A 19,822-nucleotide genomic window follows, 5' to 3' on the forward strand; every position below is an offset into this window, starting at 1 on the left:
ATAACATTCTGACAGAAGAGAGGGATGAATGTCTGAACCAATACTGTGCACATTAGTTTAAAAAGAAATGGGTTAAGGAGACATCTGATGACACAACGTTGCATAATTTCTAGGCTTTATAGTTCTAAACAAAATAGTAGGCTTGAAAAGAGTGATAATTTGTGTAGCACAGTCAGTATGTGCTAGCTCCTGGCTATAATTCTAAGCACAAAGTCTTACCTGGTAAATATGGGGAAACATTTCCTGCTGCAGGTTACCTTCACATTAGTGCTTCATGGATCAATATTAAGGATGGTGCATCGATAATTGAAAATGTTCCAGGTTTTGTTCCCATCCACGGGAGGGTCTCTCACCTCAGAGAGTGTTAGTTGGCCCTCACCATTTCCATAGCGAAGGAATAGAGAAAACACTCTTGGTCCCATGTCCAGCCAGTCCTTTTGGTAAGTTATCATCTGAACAGAATCAGATTACTGTGCCACCTCCACACAGTCTGATGGTACCCAACAGTTCATTTAGCAAGGCACACTACCGACATTCATGGAGCCTCAGCCCAGCAGGAATCTGTATACCAAAATAATGTTTGATATGTTTGTAATAAATATTTTTTTTCAAAATTGATAAATCATGATTAATTTAGTTGACTAGTTCAAATTGTACAACCATTTAATCATAAACTACAAATGTAACATAGCCAGGTGTACCATATTTCTAACATATCAGTCCAACTAATTTACAATACACTAATCTTAGTACTTTTTCTTCTGTCAGTTAAATATTTATGTGTTCATATTTAAACAATTCAACCTTCTATTCCACACATTTTATGAACAAGTTGCACTGGCATAAAAAAAAATCAAAATACAGCTTGTGCTTACAACACATGAAAATATAAAATAACTACTTAATAACACTTCAGTTTGCACGAGTAACATTGCCACATTTAAACATCAGTTAATTTGTGCACTTTTCAAATTTTTTTTTTATTCATCTTGCTTCCTCTTGGGTTTCTTGGGATTACGAGACCTGCTTTTTGCTTTGCAAAGAGGACAGATGGGAGCATTCCGATGGATTTGTTGATGACAAGACAAGCAAGCCTAAGGATAGATATAGAATGGTCAGTAACTTCACGTACTGTAGATATTACTATCAGAGAATCACTTAATTTTTTCTGGCATAAAAAGAGCACTTTAAAAAAAAAACATGAAATATCGGCCATAAACTCCCCTCATTGTTCCCACAACTGATGCTACTTGCAAGGTACCTGTAATTACTAACTGACTAATGACAAAATCTGCATAGTCTCTCCATCCATTATTTCAGTATTCAAAAGTAAAAACCTAATACTCTATCACCAGGTATTTTCTTGATTAATGATATCACAAGAAGTCACATTATATCACATACACACACCATTCTGTATTCTAAGGGAAAGAATCTATTCCTCATCCTGGGGAATAACATAACCAATAGTATATTATAGTAAAGAAGTAGTTATCGCAACGCCTAAGAGCACCAGCAACCCGGGTTGGAATCCAGCGCTGTCTGTAAGGAATTTGTACGTTTTCCCAGTGTATGCGCGGGTTTCCTCCCACCCTTCAAAATGTACGGGGGGTTGTACTTGGGTTCGTGGACCGATAGGGCCTGTTACCGTGCTGTACATCAAATAAAAATGACAGCAATTTCATTTTATCTCACTCTGGCAGAATCCTATTACTTGGCAACATTTACTTACGTCTTCCTCTCACTGAAGTCTTACTCTCACTGACATCTTCCTCTCACTGACGTCTTCCTCTCACTGACGTCTTCCTCTCACTGACGTCTTCCTCTCACTGACGTCTTCCTCTCACTGACGTCTTCCTCTCACTGATGCCAGCTAAACACTAACCTTATATTTGAGGAAAATCCATCAATGACCATCATTCCTTTCACCCCTGTCACTACCCTATGGCATGTTCACCATTACTGAACAGGGTCAAATTCTTTGGCAAAATTGTTCAGCTTTGTCAAAGTCTTGTCACATAACAATACATTAAAAGTGAAATAGACATGTTGATATATTTCAACTTTTGTCTGGCGCAAGGCAAAGAATCGTCTGCACTCCTCACAACTGGAGAAAGAGAACCTAAAGAGAGTCCCTGCAGAAACAGAGCATTAGTTTAAAATTGCTGTGCCCCACCATTAATTTGCATCAAACAATCTCAAGCAACCGAAAAACTCACTTAACCGGAATCTACTAAATCCCGTACATGGGATTTACTGTATATTGCTTTTCCTTTTAGTGGCTTCTGCAAACCCAAATCCAGAAGTGCACCTCATATGTCTCAAAATAAAAGTTAATAGAATAACAACTGAATGTGCAGCAGTATTTGAATTGTTAATTAAATGGTCAAGAAAGTTTTCATTCGACGTTACCTTCATAGGAGGGGGTTGCTGTCGGAACGTGGCTGTTTGTCGGGCATCCTGTTTCCTGGCCGCCTGTAGCTGCTGGGCAGCAGCTGCCGCTGCTGCAAGTGAATCTGGTATAGGTGGTTCTTGAGGCTCCGTCTGCCATTCTGCCTTCTGCTTCTCAAAGTAACTGGATAGCAAAAACATCGAAAATTCTTACTGAGTGGCATTGACAAATAGAAGACGATCAGGGAATATTCGATTATTAGCGGTCATTGAAGCAGCCAAAGTTATTATAAACAGCAATTTAAGTATTTCTATCGTCCATTTCTTTAAGACAACCTCAATATGACATAACTCATTATTATCTCTGTTTGGGATGCACTATTATCCTTGTCTGCCTAGATAGCAATTAGATAAATATTGCATTCGCTTATGATGTGAGCAACTTAGAGGTGTTAATCCCTCAATATCTGTATTAAATTTCTGCATTTCAACCTTGTGGGTGGCACACTTAGCGTAACATTGTTACAGTGCCAGTGACCCGTGTTTGAATTTGGTGCTATCTGCAAGAAGCTTGTACCCGTGCCTACCTGCGTTCCCTCTGGTTTCCTCCCACCCTTCAAAATGTACTGAGGTTGTAGGTCAATTGGATGAGCATGGGCTCATCGACTGGAAGGGCTTGTTGCTGTGCTCTACGTTTAAATTTAAATCTTGCAACAAAGGAATTCTGAAAGATTTGAGCAAATCACTTCCCTAAGCTAAATTTGCATACTTTCTCCTGAAAGACACTAATTTTTGCTGCAATGTAATTTATCAGCGATCTTCCAGCATCTCAAAGGCATTTTCTTCCAGAGAGTTGAGGGTTCATTAAAAAGAAATACATCATATTCCTCTTCTATCTGATCTTACTGTTTCCATCTCTTTACCTACTCCTGTCCTCACTTTTCTTTCTCCCTCTTTCTGTTTCTAACCCCTCCCACCTTTGGTCCAATACACTGTCCCTTTCCAGCCCTCCCTGCTTTCTTCCACCCTTTAGATAATTGATATCATCCATCAACCCCTTACTACCTTATCACTATTATACCACCGCAAAATGTTAACTGACCATTTCTATCAATGGATGCTGCCTGACCTGCTAGATCTCTCAAGGATCCACGTTCTTCACTTACTCAGACAATGTGAACATCATAGTTAGCAAATGTTTCTCTTGACCATAGCAATTGATAGTGTTTGAGGGCTTTGCAGGTACTTTGTGGACAAGTTTTCCATCTTTCTTATGTCAGTAATAAACAGGTCCTAAATTTGGAAATCCCTAAAGAAGATTGATGGTGATTATTGAAACAGTCTCCGATCAAAGAGGTTGATTTTTTTTAAAAGGAGTTTCCTGAACAAGCCCCACATAGTGGAAGACTATCTACTAATTGCAGAGCAAGCAAGTCTCTTCACAGAATCAGAATGTTGGTGGAAGATTTTAAGGAGATGCAGGGTTGGAGTAGGTAAAGAAATGGGGAGCAGTAAAAGTCATGAAGAAATAATGATTGCAGGAGCTCGTGTGTGTGTAGGTCAGTAAACAGAACATCGATGACTAATCAAGACTTGGTATACCTTAGACGGCAGATGATGGAATCTTAAATGAGTTGCTGCCAGGGAAACAATGTTCTACTTAATAAAAATGACAGAAAATGGAAATAATGCTTTCGGCAGTAAAGTGAGGGCAAAATGAGTAATCTTTTGGACGTGAAAGTAGACAGCCTCTGCAATGGATTCTGCTTAGAACTCATCTCTCAGAGGGTGGCCTTGTTGAATGCTGCAATCTGTGGTAAAGATGTGGAATTTATGATCGGAGACACCTTTGGTCTCACTGCCATTCCTAAGGTTAATTATTGATCAAAATGCTTGACAACTCAAAAGGGAGCAAGGAAATCCATTTTGAGGCTAAAAATGCAGTTCCAGTCACTTTTACTAAATAAATGATATATTGTAGTCCACTTATAGTTTGTTTCATTGACTTCAACAAATGTATAAACAAGTTGATACCTCAAGTTATGCTCCATCAAATTAAAGGCACTTACTCAAGTGAAAGCTTTTCTTCTTCCTCACACAAGTCTGGTAATCGTTGCAAACCCAGAGTCATTCTCAAAGCATCGACATGTTCTTTAAGAGGTTTGTATTCCTCATGCAGACGTCTTGTAGATTCAAGCAGTTTGTTCAAGTCATTTTCAGACTGTTTTATTGTGTTTTCCATCTACAAAAAGAAGCAGTGCGTGGAAAATTAAGGACATTATTAACTGATGAATACCATCAAATATCTTTTCCTCTATATCAATTTTTTTGATTAAGTTAACTGTTGGTGCATTAAGAACTCTTCATATAGGGCGGCATGGTTAGTGCAATGCCTTTACAGTTCCAGCGAATGGGACCAAACCTGGGTTCGAATCCCGTGCTGTCTATAAGGAGTTTGTATCTTCTCCCTATGTCTGTGTGGGTTTTCTCCGGGGGCTCAAGTTTCCTCCCATCCTTCAAAAACGGACTGGGGTGTAAATTAATGGGGTGTAATTTGGGCGGCACTGACTTGTAGGGCCGAATTGGCCTGTTACAATGCTGTGTCTAATTTTTAAAAAAATTAAAATTAAATAGATCTCAAAAGGACAACTCCTTGTGTGAACTTGATCAATATTGATAATTTTTGCTAGCACAAGATTATCCTGGTCCCATCTTCCACTACCAAGAATGATGTTTAGGATGATTTTCTCTTTTCAGAAGATAGACTTGCTGCTTTGAACAAATATAGTGGAAAAAGTGACCAGAAGCAGAAGTAAGAGATCATGAAATTCTCATGAAGGGCCCTGACTTGATGAGTTTTAAATAGCATTTTAAATTGCATTTATTTTTAAAAAAAATAGATTTCTAGGAGCTGTAGTAATTTGTTTATTTCTTTAAACAAAGTAACTCTGCTAAACTACCAAATGAAAAATTTAAACATTTTAGTTTTAAATGTTGCCTTGGACACTTGGATGGAACACATTGTTGCAATAGGATCAGAAATTAACTGGGATACATTCAGTTTTTATTTTCTTCCAGTTTGCTTGATATTTACAAACTTCAATTGTTCATCGACTCAATGCCCTTTTTTGTTTAGACCTTTTTTTAAACAACTAATAATGTACAATTAAATCAATTTGATGCAATTTTCAGCCAATAAAATTCAACACAATGTTAACATGCCTTCAACATACCACATTGATATCAGCATGGATCAGTCGCAGTTCTTCAACATGAGCCATCTTCTCCTGCAGCAAGAGATCCATTTCATGTTTATAGTCCTTCAAATGCCTTTCTTCAGATTCCAGTGCATCAAATTCAGCCTTCAAACGAGCTTTAATTTTTTCCATTTGCACTGTCTTGGCCCTGCAATTTCATATCAATGATTAGGGCTTTTGAAATCTCAAGTCCTTCCTTTTATTTCATGTCATTTTGTCTTGATTTTAAAAAAATTATACTGTTTTTATACACCTAGGCATCAGTATTACTTGACGAATACCTGACCAGAAGAAGACTATTTTTGTGAAGACACTGTGTTTGTAGTAATCTCTAGTCAATCTATTTCTTGAAGTTGATTTCTTCATTGGAATCAAATTTGTGGATATCAGGAAGGTCAGCTGTCTGCAAGCCTCAGTTACAACTCAACTAGATGAAAGAGGTCTGGTTGAGTAGTGGAACAGGCTCACACACTCCAACAACTCATACTGGAGTGATACTATTTATGGATAGTTTATACCAGTCATTCAATTTAATATGTGCAAGACTTCAAAAAGGCAAGTAGAATCCGAGAACACTTGGAGAATTCCTGCAGCAACAATTAGAGGAGACACTAAGGGCAGCAATGATTTTTAAAAGCTACTTGAGTAACTGCATGACAAATGGTTAATAAGTGTAATACCTAACCCAACCAACCAATTTTCCCCTGCAACCACTGCAACCGTGTCTGCCTGTCCCGCATTGGACTTGTCAGCCACAAACGAGCCTGCAGCTGATGTGGACATTACCCCTCCATAAATCTTCGTCCGCGAAGCTAAGCCAAAGAAAGAAAAAATGAAAAGTGCAGTGTGCCTCACCCTGGAGTGCTGGTACATCAGACAAAACTACATGTTTAAGCCTTGATATGGAGTTTGAATCTGCAACATAGCAAATGCCCATTTACAACTCCACCATCTCCTCCAGATTTTAGCTCGACTGATAAAATGGAAGCCAATCTACTCGGCTTTTTGAATATATGCAACCTAGAAATCCAATTTACAAAATCCCATTCACTGCTTTTTTTTTCATGCATATTCTTCAATCTGTTAATTTCACATTTGAAATATTGTGGCTACATGGCAGATATTCACCAATGAAGCAAAACCCCAGCTTGAGTTACAAACAAAATTTGAACTATTCCTTCAGGCTTCCTGCATGGTTTTGAGAATTCTGTGATAAAGCGTCTGTAGAGACCCCGTGATAAACCACAATTCTGGTTTCCCTAAACAAAATGCACTCTCAATCCTGTTCTTGTTGGATTGGATCGGCAGACAAAACTGATGGCAGCTTGCTGCAAAGTGGCAAAGCAATGGCACCATTGGCAAGCAATGGCAACTGCAGTGTTTCTTCTGGAAGAAAAATTACAGATACCATTTATTGTCATGTAATAAAACAAAAATGTAATATTGCCTTTGGTCTGCTACAAAGCAGAGGATTTTCTATTAGCATTGCCTGGCACCCCTAACAGTCAGAAAAAGAAGCGAAAGGGTCACTGAGTGCCTGTGTATTCATCTCCAGTGCTCCCGCAGCCTCTGCAGCCACACAAGACTCCACTTCAGTTCAAACCATCGGCAACCAAGCCCAGATCTAAACCTCCAATACGATCTAAACCTCCAATACAATGAGGAAACCTTCAGCACCTCCTTGCACTCACAATCCTCTTGAATCCTGGTTCCAATGCCTGGTTCTCATGGCCTATTTCCAGCACTGCACAGCCTGCTGTGAGCCTTTAATCTCAAATTGCCAGCAGCTGCAGCTTGAGTGGGTTCCTCGCTCAAAAGTCACCAACAGCTCACCACCTATGTGTGTCCTTCAGCTGCAAAACCCCTTGCTGGTCTGTCACTGGTCACCATGATTGCGATCATCTCCTTCTCAATTGGGGATTTTCTCCCATTCTCCTGTGGTGCCCTGCACCAGTCCACTGCTTCCACTGAGAATGCGATCCCTCGAGGCCAGACGAAGGCAGCTGCCACATTCTTGGGCCCAGCCCAGGCTGCAGGAATTAAAATAAAACACCACTGGTTCCTTTAACAGGCTGTTTAAAGCCTTTATCGAGCCATTGGTCATAGGACACTGTGGAAGAGTACTCTGACTCCTCTTCTCGTGCTTCCTGGGTCCGCAGGAGCGGCAGCACTCCTGTTCTAGTTCTGACATTGCCACCATTTTTAATGCACCACCAACCACCACCCCCCCCCCCCCACCCTATCCCGTATGGAATCTGGCAATTGCCAATTCTTTTGAATTGGAACAGGCTGCATTGGGCCTGTTCACCAACTTTTAGAGAACAACCCTACTGCAATGGAATACAAGAAATAATCTGATCCAACAGCAACATTTCTTTAGAGGTATTGTGAGTTATGCCTGATTTTATTTCTAATTTCTGATGCACGGCTAGCGTAGCGGTTAGCGCAACACTGTTTCAGCACCAGCGATCGGGACTGGGGTTCAAATCCTGAGGTGTCTGTAAGGAGTTTGTATGTTCTCCTTTGTCTACATGGGTTTCCTCCAGGTAGTCCAGTTTCCTGCCACCATTCAAAAACGTACCGGGGTTGTAGGTCAATTGGGTGACATGGGCTCGTGGGCCAAAGGAGCCTGTTACGGTGCTGTAAATTTAAATTTAGGTCAAATTTCATGGTAACCCCAATCTTTATCAATTTATTATCAAAGTTTACAATTCATTAAAGAATATTTTGCCATCAATACCTTACTTTGCTATTTATAAATTCTTCTGTATCACTTTCGCTGCAATATCAGAATTTATTGTCATGAACACATCACAAAATTTGTTGTTTTGCACCAGCATTACACTGCAAATATTACACTTAAAAAGAAATAAATTTGGTCAAAATAAGAGAAATTGTGGTAGTGTCTGTGTTTCATTGTCCATTCAGATCTAATGGTAGAGGGAAGAAGCTGTCCTTGTGCCATCTTCAGGCTCCTGTACATTCTTCCCGATGCGAGCAGTGTGAAGAGGGCATAGCCTGGATGATAAGGGCCCTTGAGGATAGAGGCTGCTTTCTTAAATCACTCTCTCTTGTAGATGTCCTCGATGGAGTTAGGACTGATGCTCATGATGGCACTGCCAGAGTTCAAATTCTCAGTAGTTTTTTCCTGTCCTGTGCATTCTGTATCAGACAGTAATGCAACGAGTCAAATGCACCATGGTACACCTGTAGAAATTTCCAAGTGTCTTTGGTGACATACCAAATCTCCTCAAACTCCTCATGAAGTATAGCCATTGGTGAGTCTTTATGATGACATCAACATCGAAGCCCAAGGACAGATCTTCAGAGATGCTGACGCTCAGAAGTTTGAAGTGCTTAACCCTTTCCACTGCTGTCGCCTCGATAATGACTGGTTCGTGCTCTCCTGAGTTCTCCCTCCTGAAGCCCACGATGAGTTCCTTAAATTTTGTTAACACTGAGTGAAAGGTTATTGTTGTGACACCACTCAACTAACTGACCTATCTCATCCTGTTCACTTCCTCATTGACACCTGTGATTCTGCCAATGACCGTGACTGGTGTCATTGGCAAAAGTATAGATGGCATTTGACGTGAAAACATCTTGCCAAGATGCTTCCCTTGCATACAAACTGAATTTGAGAAAAGTAACTGAAACTCTACAAAATCTAATGCTCAAGCAAATGTTTTAACACATCTCAGAGCCGAGAGAGTTAAGCAACCATTATTAAGTTATTCTATTGATAATTATTTATTATTTCACCTGCTCCTGGATGAAACATAATTACTGGTTACATAAATAGACTGAGGGAAGTGGAATTAGATGAAGAAAAGCATAGTTTATTGATTTTATCAAGAGGCCTCTTTTGTGATGGTCAGAAAAATATATAAAAGGTTAAAATTTATAACATTTAAATTTTTTTAAAAGTGATTTATGTTCCCAAATATCTCATGCCATAAAACTACAATCCCATTGTCATCAATAGTGTCTCCAGATCCAGAAGAGAATTACACCATTATAACAATGGGGAAATTGCAGCAAGACTGAACTTCACCGTAGTACTCTATGGGGACTCCAGTGGTGGAGTGGAAAGTCAGATTCACCCCTCAAACATAGGAGTACATACAACATTTCCATGTTTCATACCTTGTAGGGAAGTCAAGGATTTACAACCACGTCACCATGTGCTATAACCACGATATTCAACACAATCCAGCCCATAATATTAGCATCAGCAGATGTCAGATGTTTTGGATTAGAGAAGATATAAATTGAGCATTCACAGAAAAATGAATGGAGATTGTGAACAAAAACAGTGTTCTAAGCAGAACAAATACAAATGGTCATTCTCATTCCATGCAAATGTGTTCTCATTTTCCAGGGATTCATTTTGGAGGTGATCCAGGCACTAGACCAGAACAGATGCAAATAATCTACACTATTCTTCATTATATTTTTATTACAGTTGTTCCATTTCAATCTGGCTCTCAGTTCTGTGATTTACTCGTGTTCTTTTTGATGTGTCTAATGATCTCAGGAGTCATTTCTGTTTTCAATTTACCTCAATTCCATTGCATAATACAACAAACATTTCCTCAATGCCCTAGTTAGTACATGACGCTGCTTCTATGGAACAATGACTACCAAACGTTAGAGACTTCTCATGTGATGTGAGAAAACTATATTAAGTATGAGAAACATCAGTAGACAGTAATTAAGAACATTTACAGTGCCAGCGACCCAGGTTTGAGTCCAATGCTGTCTGTAAGGAGTTTGTATGTTCTCCTGTGTCTGCATGGGCTTCTTCTGGGTGCTCCAGTTTCTTCCCACCCTTTAAAGTGTACGAGCCTAAATACATGAGCCTATGTCTTTGGGCTGCACAGGCTTGTGGGCCAGAATGGCCAGTTCCTGTGCTGTATATCTAAATTTTAAAAATTGTTAACTTCAGGAATCAACAGCTTATAAGAGATAATAATTTGCATTATTCCTCCAACTACAGGATGAATAGGGCAAAGAAAATCTCTCTGAGTTGGATGTAAAATATTTCACTTATCTATTTGTGCTTAAGCAGTGTTTCCATTTTCTTCATTCCTCTCTTGCAGACTGGCACTTAATATAGTTTCATTGAGTCAGAAGAAGGTGTTGGATAATTTTAGTCCATGATCAAAGTATCCAAATTTTCATGATTAAATCCTTGTATGGTGTAGAATATAGTAGAGCATAGGAATGGGTCCTTTAGCCCATGTGTCTATGTCAAACCAATGTCCACATCAAACTAAAACTCTGCGGCTTGCACTTGCCAGGTATCCCTCCATCCCCTTCATATCCACAGTGCCTTCCTTGAAGGTCTTAGTTTCTACTATTGGATCTACTTCCAACCACTACTCCTGGCAGCCTTTTCCATGGTTTAAAAAAATGCCCCATTCATCTCCCTTAACTTAACTTCCTCCCCCTCATTTTCTCTAGTATGTGACACCTTTATCGTGGGGAAATGATTCTGACTTTCAATGCCTCTCACAATTTTCTACACCTTTATCAGGTCACCCCTCAGCTCCAGTGCTCCGAAGAAAACACCTCATTGGAATCCCAAGACTCAAACTATCATGCGCTCTCCAGGTCAATAGATAGGAATCAAAAATGATTTCACCAATTCAGGGATAAAATAGCCACATGCTTGGTAAAGCTAGCATCCATCCATACATCACAATTAAACTTCAACAGTGAGCAAAGAGGAACAGATGAAAGTGTGTTCTTTTTAATAGACCCCCACTTCACTAGAGTGAGTCAAGTCTCAGAAGGTTATAGAGCTGAATGAGATTAGACATGGGGTGAATGGAGGAATCAGAATCAGAATTTGTCATGAACGTCAAGAAATTTGTGGTTCTGTGGCACCATCACATCAGCAAACATTTATATAAACCATCTTATAAAATAAGTTTTAAAAAATATAGTGCAAGTTGTAGTCAAAATAAGGCAGTGCCTGTGATATATTGTTCATTCAGGAATCTAATGGCAGAGGGGGAAAAAGCTGTCGTTAAGCCGTTGAGTGCTTGTCTTAGGACTCCTGTACCTTTTTTCCGATGGTGGCAGAGTTAAGAGGGCATAGCCTGGATGGTGAGGGGTCCTCGAGGACAGAGGCTGCTTTCTTAAGACACTGCCTCTTGTAGATATCCTCAATGAAACAAAGACTGGTGCCCATGATGTCGGCAGGCCAAATTAACAACCCTTTGGATTTTTCTTGTCCTGAGCGTTGGCACTTCTATACCAAACAGTGATGCAAGCAACCAGAATGCTCTCCACGGTACACCCGTAGAAGTTTACAAGAGTTTTCAGTGATAAACTGAATCTCCTCAAACTCTTCACGAAGTAGAGTTGCTGACGATCCTTCTTCATAACTGCATTGATATGGAAGTTCCAGGACAGAACCTCGGTGATGAGGACATCCAGGAATTTGAAGTTCTTGACCCTATTATAAAAATTAGACCTTTCTTCTTACTGTATTATTTTCAATAGAGCTGCTAGCTCACCTTGCAATCCCTTGTATTGTACACTAGGTGCCCAATGAATAGGCATCAATAAAACATTCTTCTGAATTGAAAATACTGATTCTTCTTTTGAAAGATCTTAGAGTCCCACCCCTTCATGGAATCCATCTACATATCCTGCTGCCTAAGTAAGAAAGCTAACATGCGGAAGGATCCATTCCATCTCAGATAAACTCTTCTCCCTCCTCCCATTGGGGAGAAGGTTAAAGAGGGTGCAGTCGTGCACACCAACAGGCTTAAAGACACTTCCTTCCCCGAAGCCACCGGACTACTGAGCAAACCCCTCTATGATACTCTCATTGCTATGTACTAATTAATTTTTCTCATTGTAACCTGATGCCCCGTAACTGTGCTATTGCCCTGCAACCTTGAATGGTTACATGAATGTTAGAGTTACCTTGCTAGACTGCTCAAGAACCCTTCTCACTTTGCCAGGTATCTTCTTTGGCTTGGCTTCGCGGACGAAGATTTATGGAGGGGTAACGTGACAATAAATATGAACTTGACAAATTTGGCAAGTTCTATGGCTCTATTCCTCAAACAATTCAATATATATTTTGCTTTCTTTTCCTCTCTCATCTACATTTTTAACTGAGGCATTGCATTTTGAGGGGATAGAAGGTTCATTATGATTGATTATTTTCGTTTAACATTTTTATTTACAGCTTGATTTATACATCATTTTTTACAATAGAAACAGTAAAGTTAATGATGGTGAGACAAATTATCTGTCAGAAATGTTTTTAATATGTCTCCTCCCATATAATGAGCCTTCAGTCTCGGGCTCAAGGAGTTGCATTTGGCTCCTGGAGAACGACAGGGGGTGCAGACAACCTGGCAAGGAATGTAAAACAACAAACCTGTGGAACAACTGAGAATGGAGAAAATAAATGTTATAGAAACACAAATCCTGCAAATGCTGGAGGAACTCAGCTGATCTCATTTGTGAGATAGAAATGGTCAGTAAGTTTCAGGGTCAGGAACCTTTATCAAGACAGAAGTAGGAAACAAAGATATTAAGAGATTAAAGTGGTGGAATGGCTGGGGGGAGGGTTGGGGGTGGTGGTGGCGGCAAGACGTGATAGAATATTGGATGTAAGATGGGGGAGAGTCAAGTCGAGGAAGAATGGAGAGAAAACATGTTGGAGAGTATTAGAGAGCGAAGTGAAAACGGGTAGATTTGAATAAAAATATGTAAATAGTAGAAAGGATAGAGATGGAGGTGTGGGGTTACGTAAAATTGGAAAAATCATTGGGTTTCAGCCTGTCCAAGAGGAACATGATGCAGGACCTGCTGAGTTTCTCTGCAACTTTTGTGTATTTACTAAAGGTATGAAGATGGATTTCAGCGAAAATGTGACCGAGTCGGAAGTGGATTCAGATATAATGGAGGTAGCAGCCTTACCAATGATTCAGAAATGTTGGGTGTAAAACAGGACACTGAAGTTGCAAGCAATCTTCACTTCACTGAGCATCTTCGCTCTGCCTCAATCAATGTCAAGGATTTCCCAGTGGTCAACCATTTCAAATCTGCACTCTACTCCCACACCAACATGTCTGTCAAACCAAGACGACTGATAAATTGCAGGAACAACACCTAATATTCTGTCTGGACATCCTCCAAACAGATGGCATTAACATGGACCTCCAGCTTCTGCTGGAAAACTTCCTGTTTTCCCCTATTCCTTTGTCCTCTTTCCTTGAGCTCCAAATCCCCTTTCTTCTCCCCCCCCCCCCCCCACACACACACACCCTTTTCCCTCGTGCCCTCCCTCCCTTATCCACCTATTATCTCCTGCCTCTGGTCCTCCCTCTCCCCCTCACCAGCACCTGCCGACAATTTGCTGGTAACTCGATGAAGGGCTCAAGATGAAACATTGGTTATGCATCTTTATCTTGGCGAAATTAAGAACCCTGTTTGACCTGCTGAGTTTCTCCAGCATTGTGTTTTTTACTTCAATCACATGTCTGCACACTGACGTGCTTCACTCTTGCAAGGAATCTGGTTCAGTTTCAGACTGAATTAAAGAGAACAATGAGGTTTGTCACTGGCGAGCACAATTTATGGTGAAGACCTAATAAATTGTGCATTAATCACCTCAATACTTATTGTAGGAAAGTTTTGATTCTCCTATACAAATGCTGCCAGTTAAGTTTTTTCCACCATTTTTCTATTTCAATTTTACAATACTTGCACATTTTTGGGGCATGAAATTGAAAAGAAACACACAATTTAGGGGTAGTATGGGAATCGTATATAAAAAAAAACAGAATATCAGCACATGTGGAGACAGGTTGGGTTTTTGAATTATTTTTCCACATATGTGGAAAAATATAGATGTTAGAGAAAAGCAGAAGTAAAACTGCAGGAATGGGAAGTGAAACCATTATCAAGCAGTTCATAAATTGATGAGAACTCTTATAAGAACATAAGAAATAGAAGCACGAGTCGGCCATCCGGCCTGTCGAGCCTGCTTAGCCACTCAACGATGATGGCTGATCTGATGATACGCTCATCTCCACCCACCTGCCTTTTCCCCATATTCCTTAATTCTCCTACAATGTTAAAATCTATCCAACCTTGTCTTAAATATATTTACTGAGGTAGCCTTCACTGCTTCAGTGGGCAGCAAATTCCATAGATTCACCACCCTCTGGAAAATCAGTTCTCCTCATCTCTGTCCTAAATGTACTACCCTGGATCTTGAAGCTATGTGGCCAAATTTTAGTCTCCCCCACCAATGCCTTTCATAATTCTATACGTTGCTATAAGATCCCCTCTCTTTCTTCGAAATTCCAGCAAGTACTCTCCCAGTTGACTCAATCTCTCCTCTTAGGCTAATCCCCTCATCTTTGGAGTGAACCTCCTCAAAGAAGGAGACCAGAACAGTACTCCAAATGCACCCTCACCAGTACCTTGTACAGTTGGTAATCTCCCAGCTCCTAAATTCAATCTGTCTCACAATGAAAGCCAACATTTCATTAGTCTTCTCCACCTGTAAACCAACCTTTTGTGATTCATGCACAAGCACTCCAAAGTCCTTCTGCATGGCAGCATGCTGCAATCGCTTTCCATTTAAATAATAATCTGATCTTCCATTTTTCCTTCCAAAGTGTATAACCTCTCATTTAATAACATTATACTTCATCTGCCAGACCCTTGCCCACTCACTTAACCTATCTATATTTTTACACTCAATTTAGTGTCATCAGCAAACTTAGATGCACGACACTCTGTCCCCTCTTCCAGATTGTTAATGCCTAACATGGACAGTTGCAGGCCCAGCACCAACCCCATTGGTAGCCCACTCACCACTGATTTCCAACAATAAAAAACACCCCTGTATCCCAACATTCTGCCACCAATCTTCTATCCATGCTAATACATCACCTCCAACTTTATGCATCCTGATCTTATGTCCAAGTCTTTTATGTGACTTTATCGAATGCCTTCTGGAAATCCAGGTACACAATGTCCATCTGCTCCCCTCTCTCTACCGTGCCTGTTACTCCAGTAAATTTGTCAAACAGGACTTGATTTTGCTGAATCCATGCTGCGTCTGTCTGAGGGATCCATTTTGCTCCAGCTGCCTCGCTATTTCTTCTTTAATTATAGCTGCAAGCATTTTCCCAACTACAAATGTTAAACTAACTGGCTCATAGTTCCCTGCTTTTTCATCCATCCTTTCTTGAATAGTGGCATGACATTCTCCATCTTCCATCTGCTCCCCTCTCTCTACCGTGCCTGTTATATCCTCAAACAACTCCAGTAAATTTGTCAAACAGGACTTGATTTTGCTGAATCCATGCTGCGTCTGTCTGAGGGATCCATTTTGCTCCAGCTGCCTCGCTATTTCTTCTTTAATAATAGCTGCAAGCATTTTCCCAACTACAAATGTTAAACTAACTGGCTCATAGTTCCCTGCTTTTTCATCCATCCTTTCTTGAATAGTGGCATGACATTTTCCATCTTCCATTCTGCCGGGACCTGTGCAGAGTTCAGAGAATTTTGGTAAATTATCACCAAAGCCTCTATTACTGCCATTTCTTACAGTACCCTAGAATGCATTCCATCAAGACCAGGGAATTTATCTATCTTTAGACCCTCAAGTTTTTTTTCAATACTACCTCTTTAGGGATTGCTATTACATCCAGATCCTCACCTCCCATCACATGCTAAATATCCATCTTTGACATGGTAGTCGTGTTCTCCACCGTGAAGTCTGACATATTATTATTTAAATATATTATTTAAAGCCTCAGCCATTTCCTCATCTTCCAAAGAATAATTGCTGATAAAAATGGATCATGTGTGCACGGGGAAAATCATCATTGATGTCTTCCAGGAATAACGTGATTTTGGTAACTTCACTCCAGCTCCAGAAGCCTACCAATCTAATTACTTCGTTATCTTTGATCCTATTGTACCCCATCATGCCCATGCCCCAAACTTCTATCACTTCCATAACAAACCAGAAAATTAGTTTTCCAGCCTTATCCCGTTTTCCAATTCCTGCTCAAATGTACCTGCAGGTTATAGTACCTGCAGCACACTTTCAAGCACTTTTTGAAATGGGATAAACTTTCTACATCCACAACCCTATCACCAAACAAATTTCAGATATGTTTCATCTGCTAGGTGAAAAAAAAATCTTCAACTCGTCTCTAATTCTTCCAGCAATTACAACAAATCACTACATACAGAAGATATTGTCCATTCTGTTATGGTCAACTGAGAGCCTTCCATTTTCCTTATCAATGAACTCTGCCCTCAGTAACAAATTAAACAACCTGGCACTTCTTGCACTTTGCTTCTTTCTGGACCAAAGACTTGACCAGTCACCCTCTACCACCACCCTCCTCCGCCTGGCAGAACTTGTCCTCACTTTAAATAACTTCCACTCCCATCTCTACACTGTCTGAAGAAACTGACAGACCAGGGATGGGTTAGGGTGAGGGAAGGTTCGCGGAGCTAGTAATAAGTACTGAGCTTGCGGAAGCCCCTCGACTGGAAGCCTGCACTGGATAACTATCTTGAGGGACCCTGACAGAGAGAATGTAATGGCTTTTGCTCCTGGGATGTCGTGATCTAATTTCCTCATAACTGAAGAAGAGAAACCAGATCATTTGATGAGCGGTTGATGTGATAAGCCCAAGCGAGGCTCTCACAGGTCAAGTACCCAAAAAACGATCCCGAAATGGTCTTCATCGCTCTTCACGTCTGTATTGGCATAAATTCTGACCATTTTACCACCGCAACATATTCTGCCACTTTTGTTGCGAAGTGTCTTCCTAGAGAGGTGTTCCGAAAGAGATTAGTTGTATTTCAACCGTGCCTCTCTCCCCCCCACCCCACCCATATCATAGAACGATAGAACTTGTCCGATTCTCTCGCTTGAGCCCACTTTGGGTTAAAAGTTCTGAGAAAACTTCCACGGGTCATCCAAAGTAACTCAAGGGAGCAACTCTGATCTCGCCCTTTTCCCCCACCTCTCCGTTCCGTTCATTAAAGTGAATTGTGTCAGTGGACGCCCCATATTTGGTTTCCGTTCACTCTGACAAGTGTTGCGCCGAACGAAACCTGTGTGTTTTGGGCCGAATGAGAACTGAAGCTCAGGTGGAAAATTGGACAATTCTCCGGCCAGCTTCAATGAGCCCAAACTGTCACGATCGTTCAAGTGCCCGGAGATCAGATTTAAGAACGGAGATTCACTTGAAACGCATCAAGTTGTGTAGGTGTTAACGTTTTTCAACACAAGTTGCGCATTTAAGTACATTTTGATCAGACTAAAGGTGTACATACTGAAAATCAGGTGAGTCGCCTCTTTGAAGGGAAAGTCTAGACCGGATCCCACCATTGTAAATAGGTGCGATGCATCAGCCCTACATTATTGTTTGGTCCACACTCGATCTGCCCACGCAGTGTATTAACGGAATACTCGATTAATTATTCTCTTCACCTTATCTCCTTAATGCTTTCCAATTTGCACATGATCTCCTGCTCCTCGGTCATGTTGCTTGCAGCAGAGGCACAAGTGAGGGAATGCTAACAAAAGAAGTCTCCCGGTGGGGGGGGTGGCTTGACGGGTCCGGCAACGAGCGCGCAGGCGCGCCGCACAGGACCGCGGGAGTTGTGGTCCTCGCCGCCCACGGCCGCAAGAGGATTCCCGCGTATCAACTACCACTCCCGACAGGCCTTGCGAAGCCGCCCGCCCCACTTCCGGTTCTCCACTGGGGAGACGAGGCACGAAATGGCATCCAGTCAGAGTGAATCGAGGCAAGCTGGAATTTGTTGGCCAAAATGGGGTTTCTCATCTAAGTGCTCATGTTTAAAATAATAGAAATGTTTATACTATGTGGTCTCTAGAATATAAAGGGAAATAGGGTTTCACTTGGACATGCAGAGGACTGATACGTGGCATTCTCTCCACTGGAGAAACCGGTCGCTCAAGCACTTCGTCTCCACTCACAACAGCGAGTGGCCAAGCTTTTCAAGTCCGAGGCACGGCCAGGACGAATGTTAGGGGGGAAGCCATTAATATCATCCGACTCTCGGATGAGGGTGCTACGACCACTGCTTTTATGACGTCATGATCCGAGAGGTACGCTCGGCGCCCGCTAGTGACGTAAACGGGGATGGCTGGAGAGCCCCGTGAGCATGCGTCAAGCCAGACGCAAGTGACGCTTGACGCACCCTTGTGAGGCTGGAGGCGAGTCTGGGCATCGATGGCTGCAACCTCCTGGGGGGAGAGGAGCCGAGCACCTCTCTTGGGGGGGCAATGCCCCCCCCCCCCCCCCGTGGCATCGACCCTGCACTCCCCGCCTCACATGTCTGTCCATAGTCTTGTGTACTATCCCACCCTGACCACCTGCAGATTGGAGGAACAATACCTTATTTTCTGTCTGGGCACCCTCCAGCCAGATGGCATTAAAATTGGCTTTACTGCTTTCCACTAAACCAGCTCTCCTTTTCTTTCCCCTCCCCTTTCTTGTCATTCCAGTTCTTCCAGCCATCCCTCCATCCCCTCACTGCTGCTGCCCCTCCCTCCTTTCTCCACCTATCTTCTGCCTTCTTCCCCCTCCCCTCTGTTTTGTTCAGGTGCCTGCTGGCATTTTCTCATACTTTGATGAAGGGCTCAAGCAGTTATGTATCTTTACCTTAGCTACATAAAGGACCCTGCTTGATCTGCTGAGCACCTCCAGAATTTTTTGTTTTTATTTCAACCACAATGTCTACAGATTTTTGTGATTTACATTTGTGATGTAGGCTTTTCAAATTCAAATCCTATGACTAAAATATTAACTTGTGTTTTTAGATGTCAATTTGTAAAGCTTCCCTTTGTAAATGAATTTGTTACATTTTGTCTTTTTGCTTCGAAAAATTCATCCCAGACTTTCAGTGGTAATTAGTCCAACAAGGAGAACTGCTGGCAATGGGAAGAATGACCTAAAATTATTAAACAACTGGACCTAGTCAGAAGAAACTTGAATAAGAACACTCAATAGGTTAGGCAGCATCTTTGGAAACAAGAACACTTAACGTTTCAAGATGAAGATCTTCAGCTGAATTGGGAAGGTGGAAAAATAAATGTAAAAGTTGCAAAACCATCAGAAGAGAGTGAGGCCATG

The 19,822-nt window shown here is 41.2% G+C and overlaps 1 protein-coding gene across 2 annotated transcripts; it reads right to left on the reverse strand.

Moving 5' to 3' along the window:
• Positions 1 to 649: 649 nt before the first annotated feature.
• zc4h2 (zinc finger, C4H2 domain containing) lies at positions 650 to 18,771 on the reverse strand. 2 transcript variants are annotated; one of them, XM_069892964.1, is made up of 5 exons: positions 18,154 to 18,771; positions 5,625 to 5,796; positions 4,461 to 4,633; positions 2,413 to 2,575; positions 650 to 1,094 (listed from the first exon to the last, which is right to left on the reverse strand). In XM_069892964.1, the coding sequence occupies exons 1-5, from the start codon at positions 18,204 to 18,206 to the stop codon at positions 981 to 983; spliced, it is 675 nt and encodes a 224-aa protein (XP_069749065.1). In that variant the 5' UTR covers positions 18,207 to 18,771; the 3' UTR covers positions 650 to 980. The 2 variants fall into 2 exon arrangements, with proteins under 2 accessions (XP_069749065.1, XP_069749066.1); XM_069892965.1 differs by lacking the exon at positions 18,154 to 18,771 and adding an exon at positions 17,997 to 18,144.
• Between the last annotated feature and the right edge of the window lie 1,051 nt (positions 18,772 to 19,822).

Source organism: Narcine bancroftii, chromosome 8, assembly GCF_036971445.1.
Source record: "Narcine bancroftii isolate sNarBan1 chromosome 8, sNarBan1.hap1, whole genome shotgun sequence".
Classification (NCBI taxonomy): Eukaryota; Metazoa; Chordata; class Chondrichthyes; order Torpediniformes; family Narcinidae; genus Narcine; species Narcine bancroftii.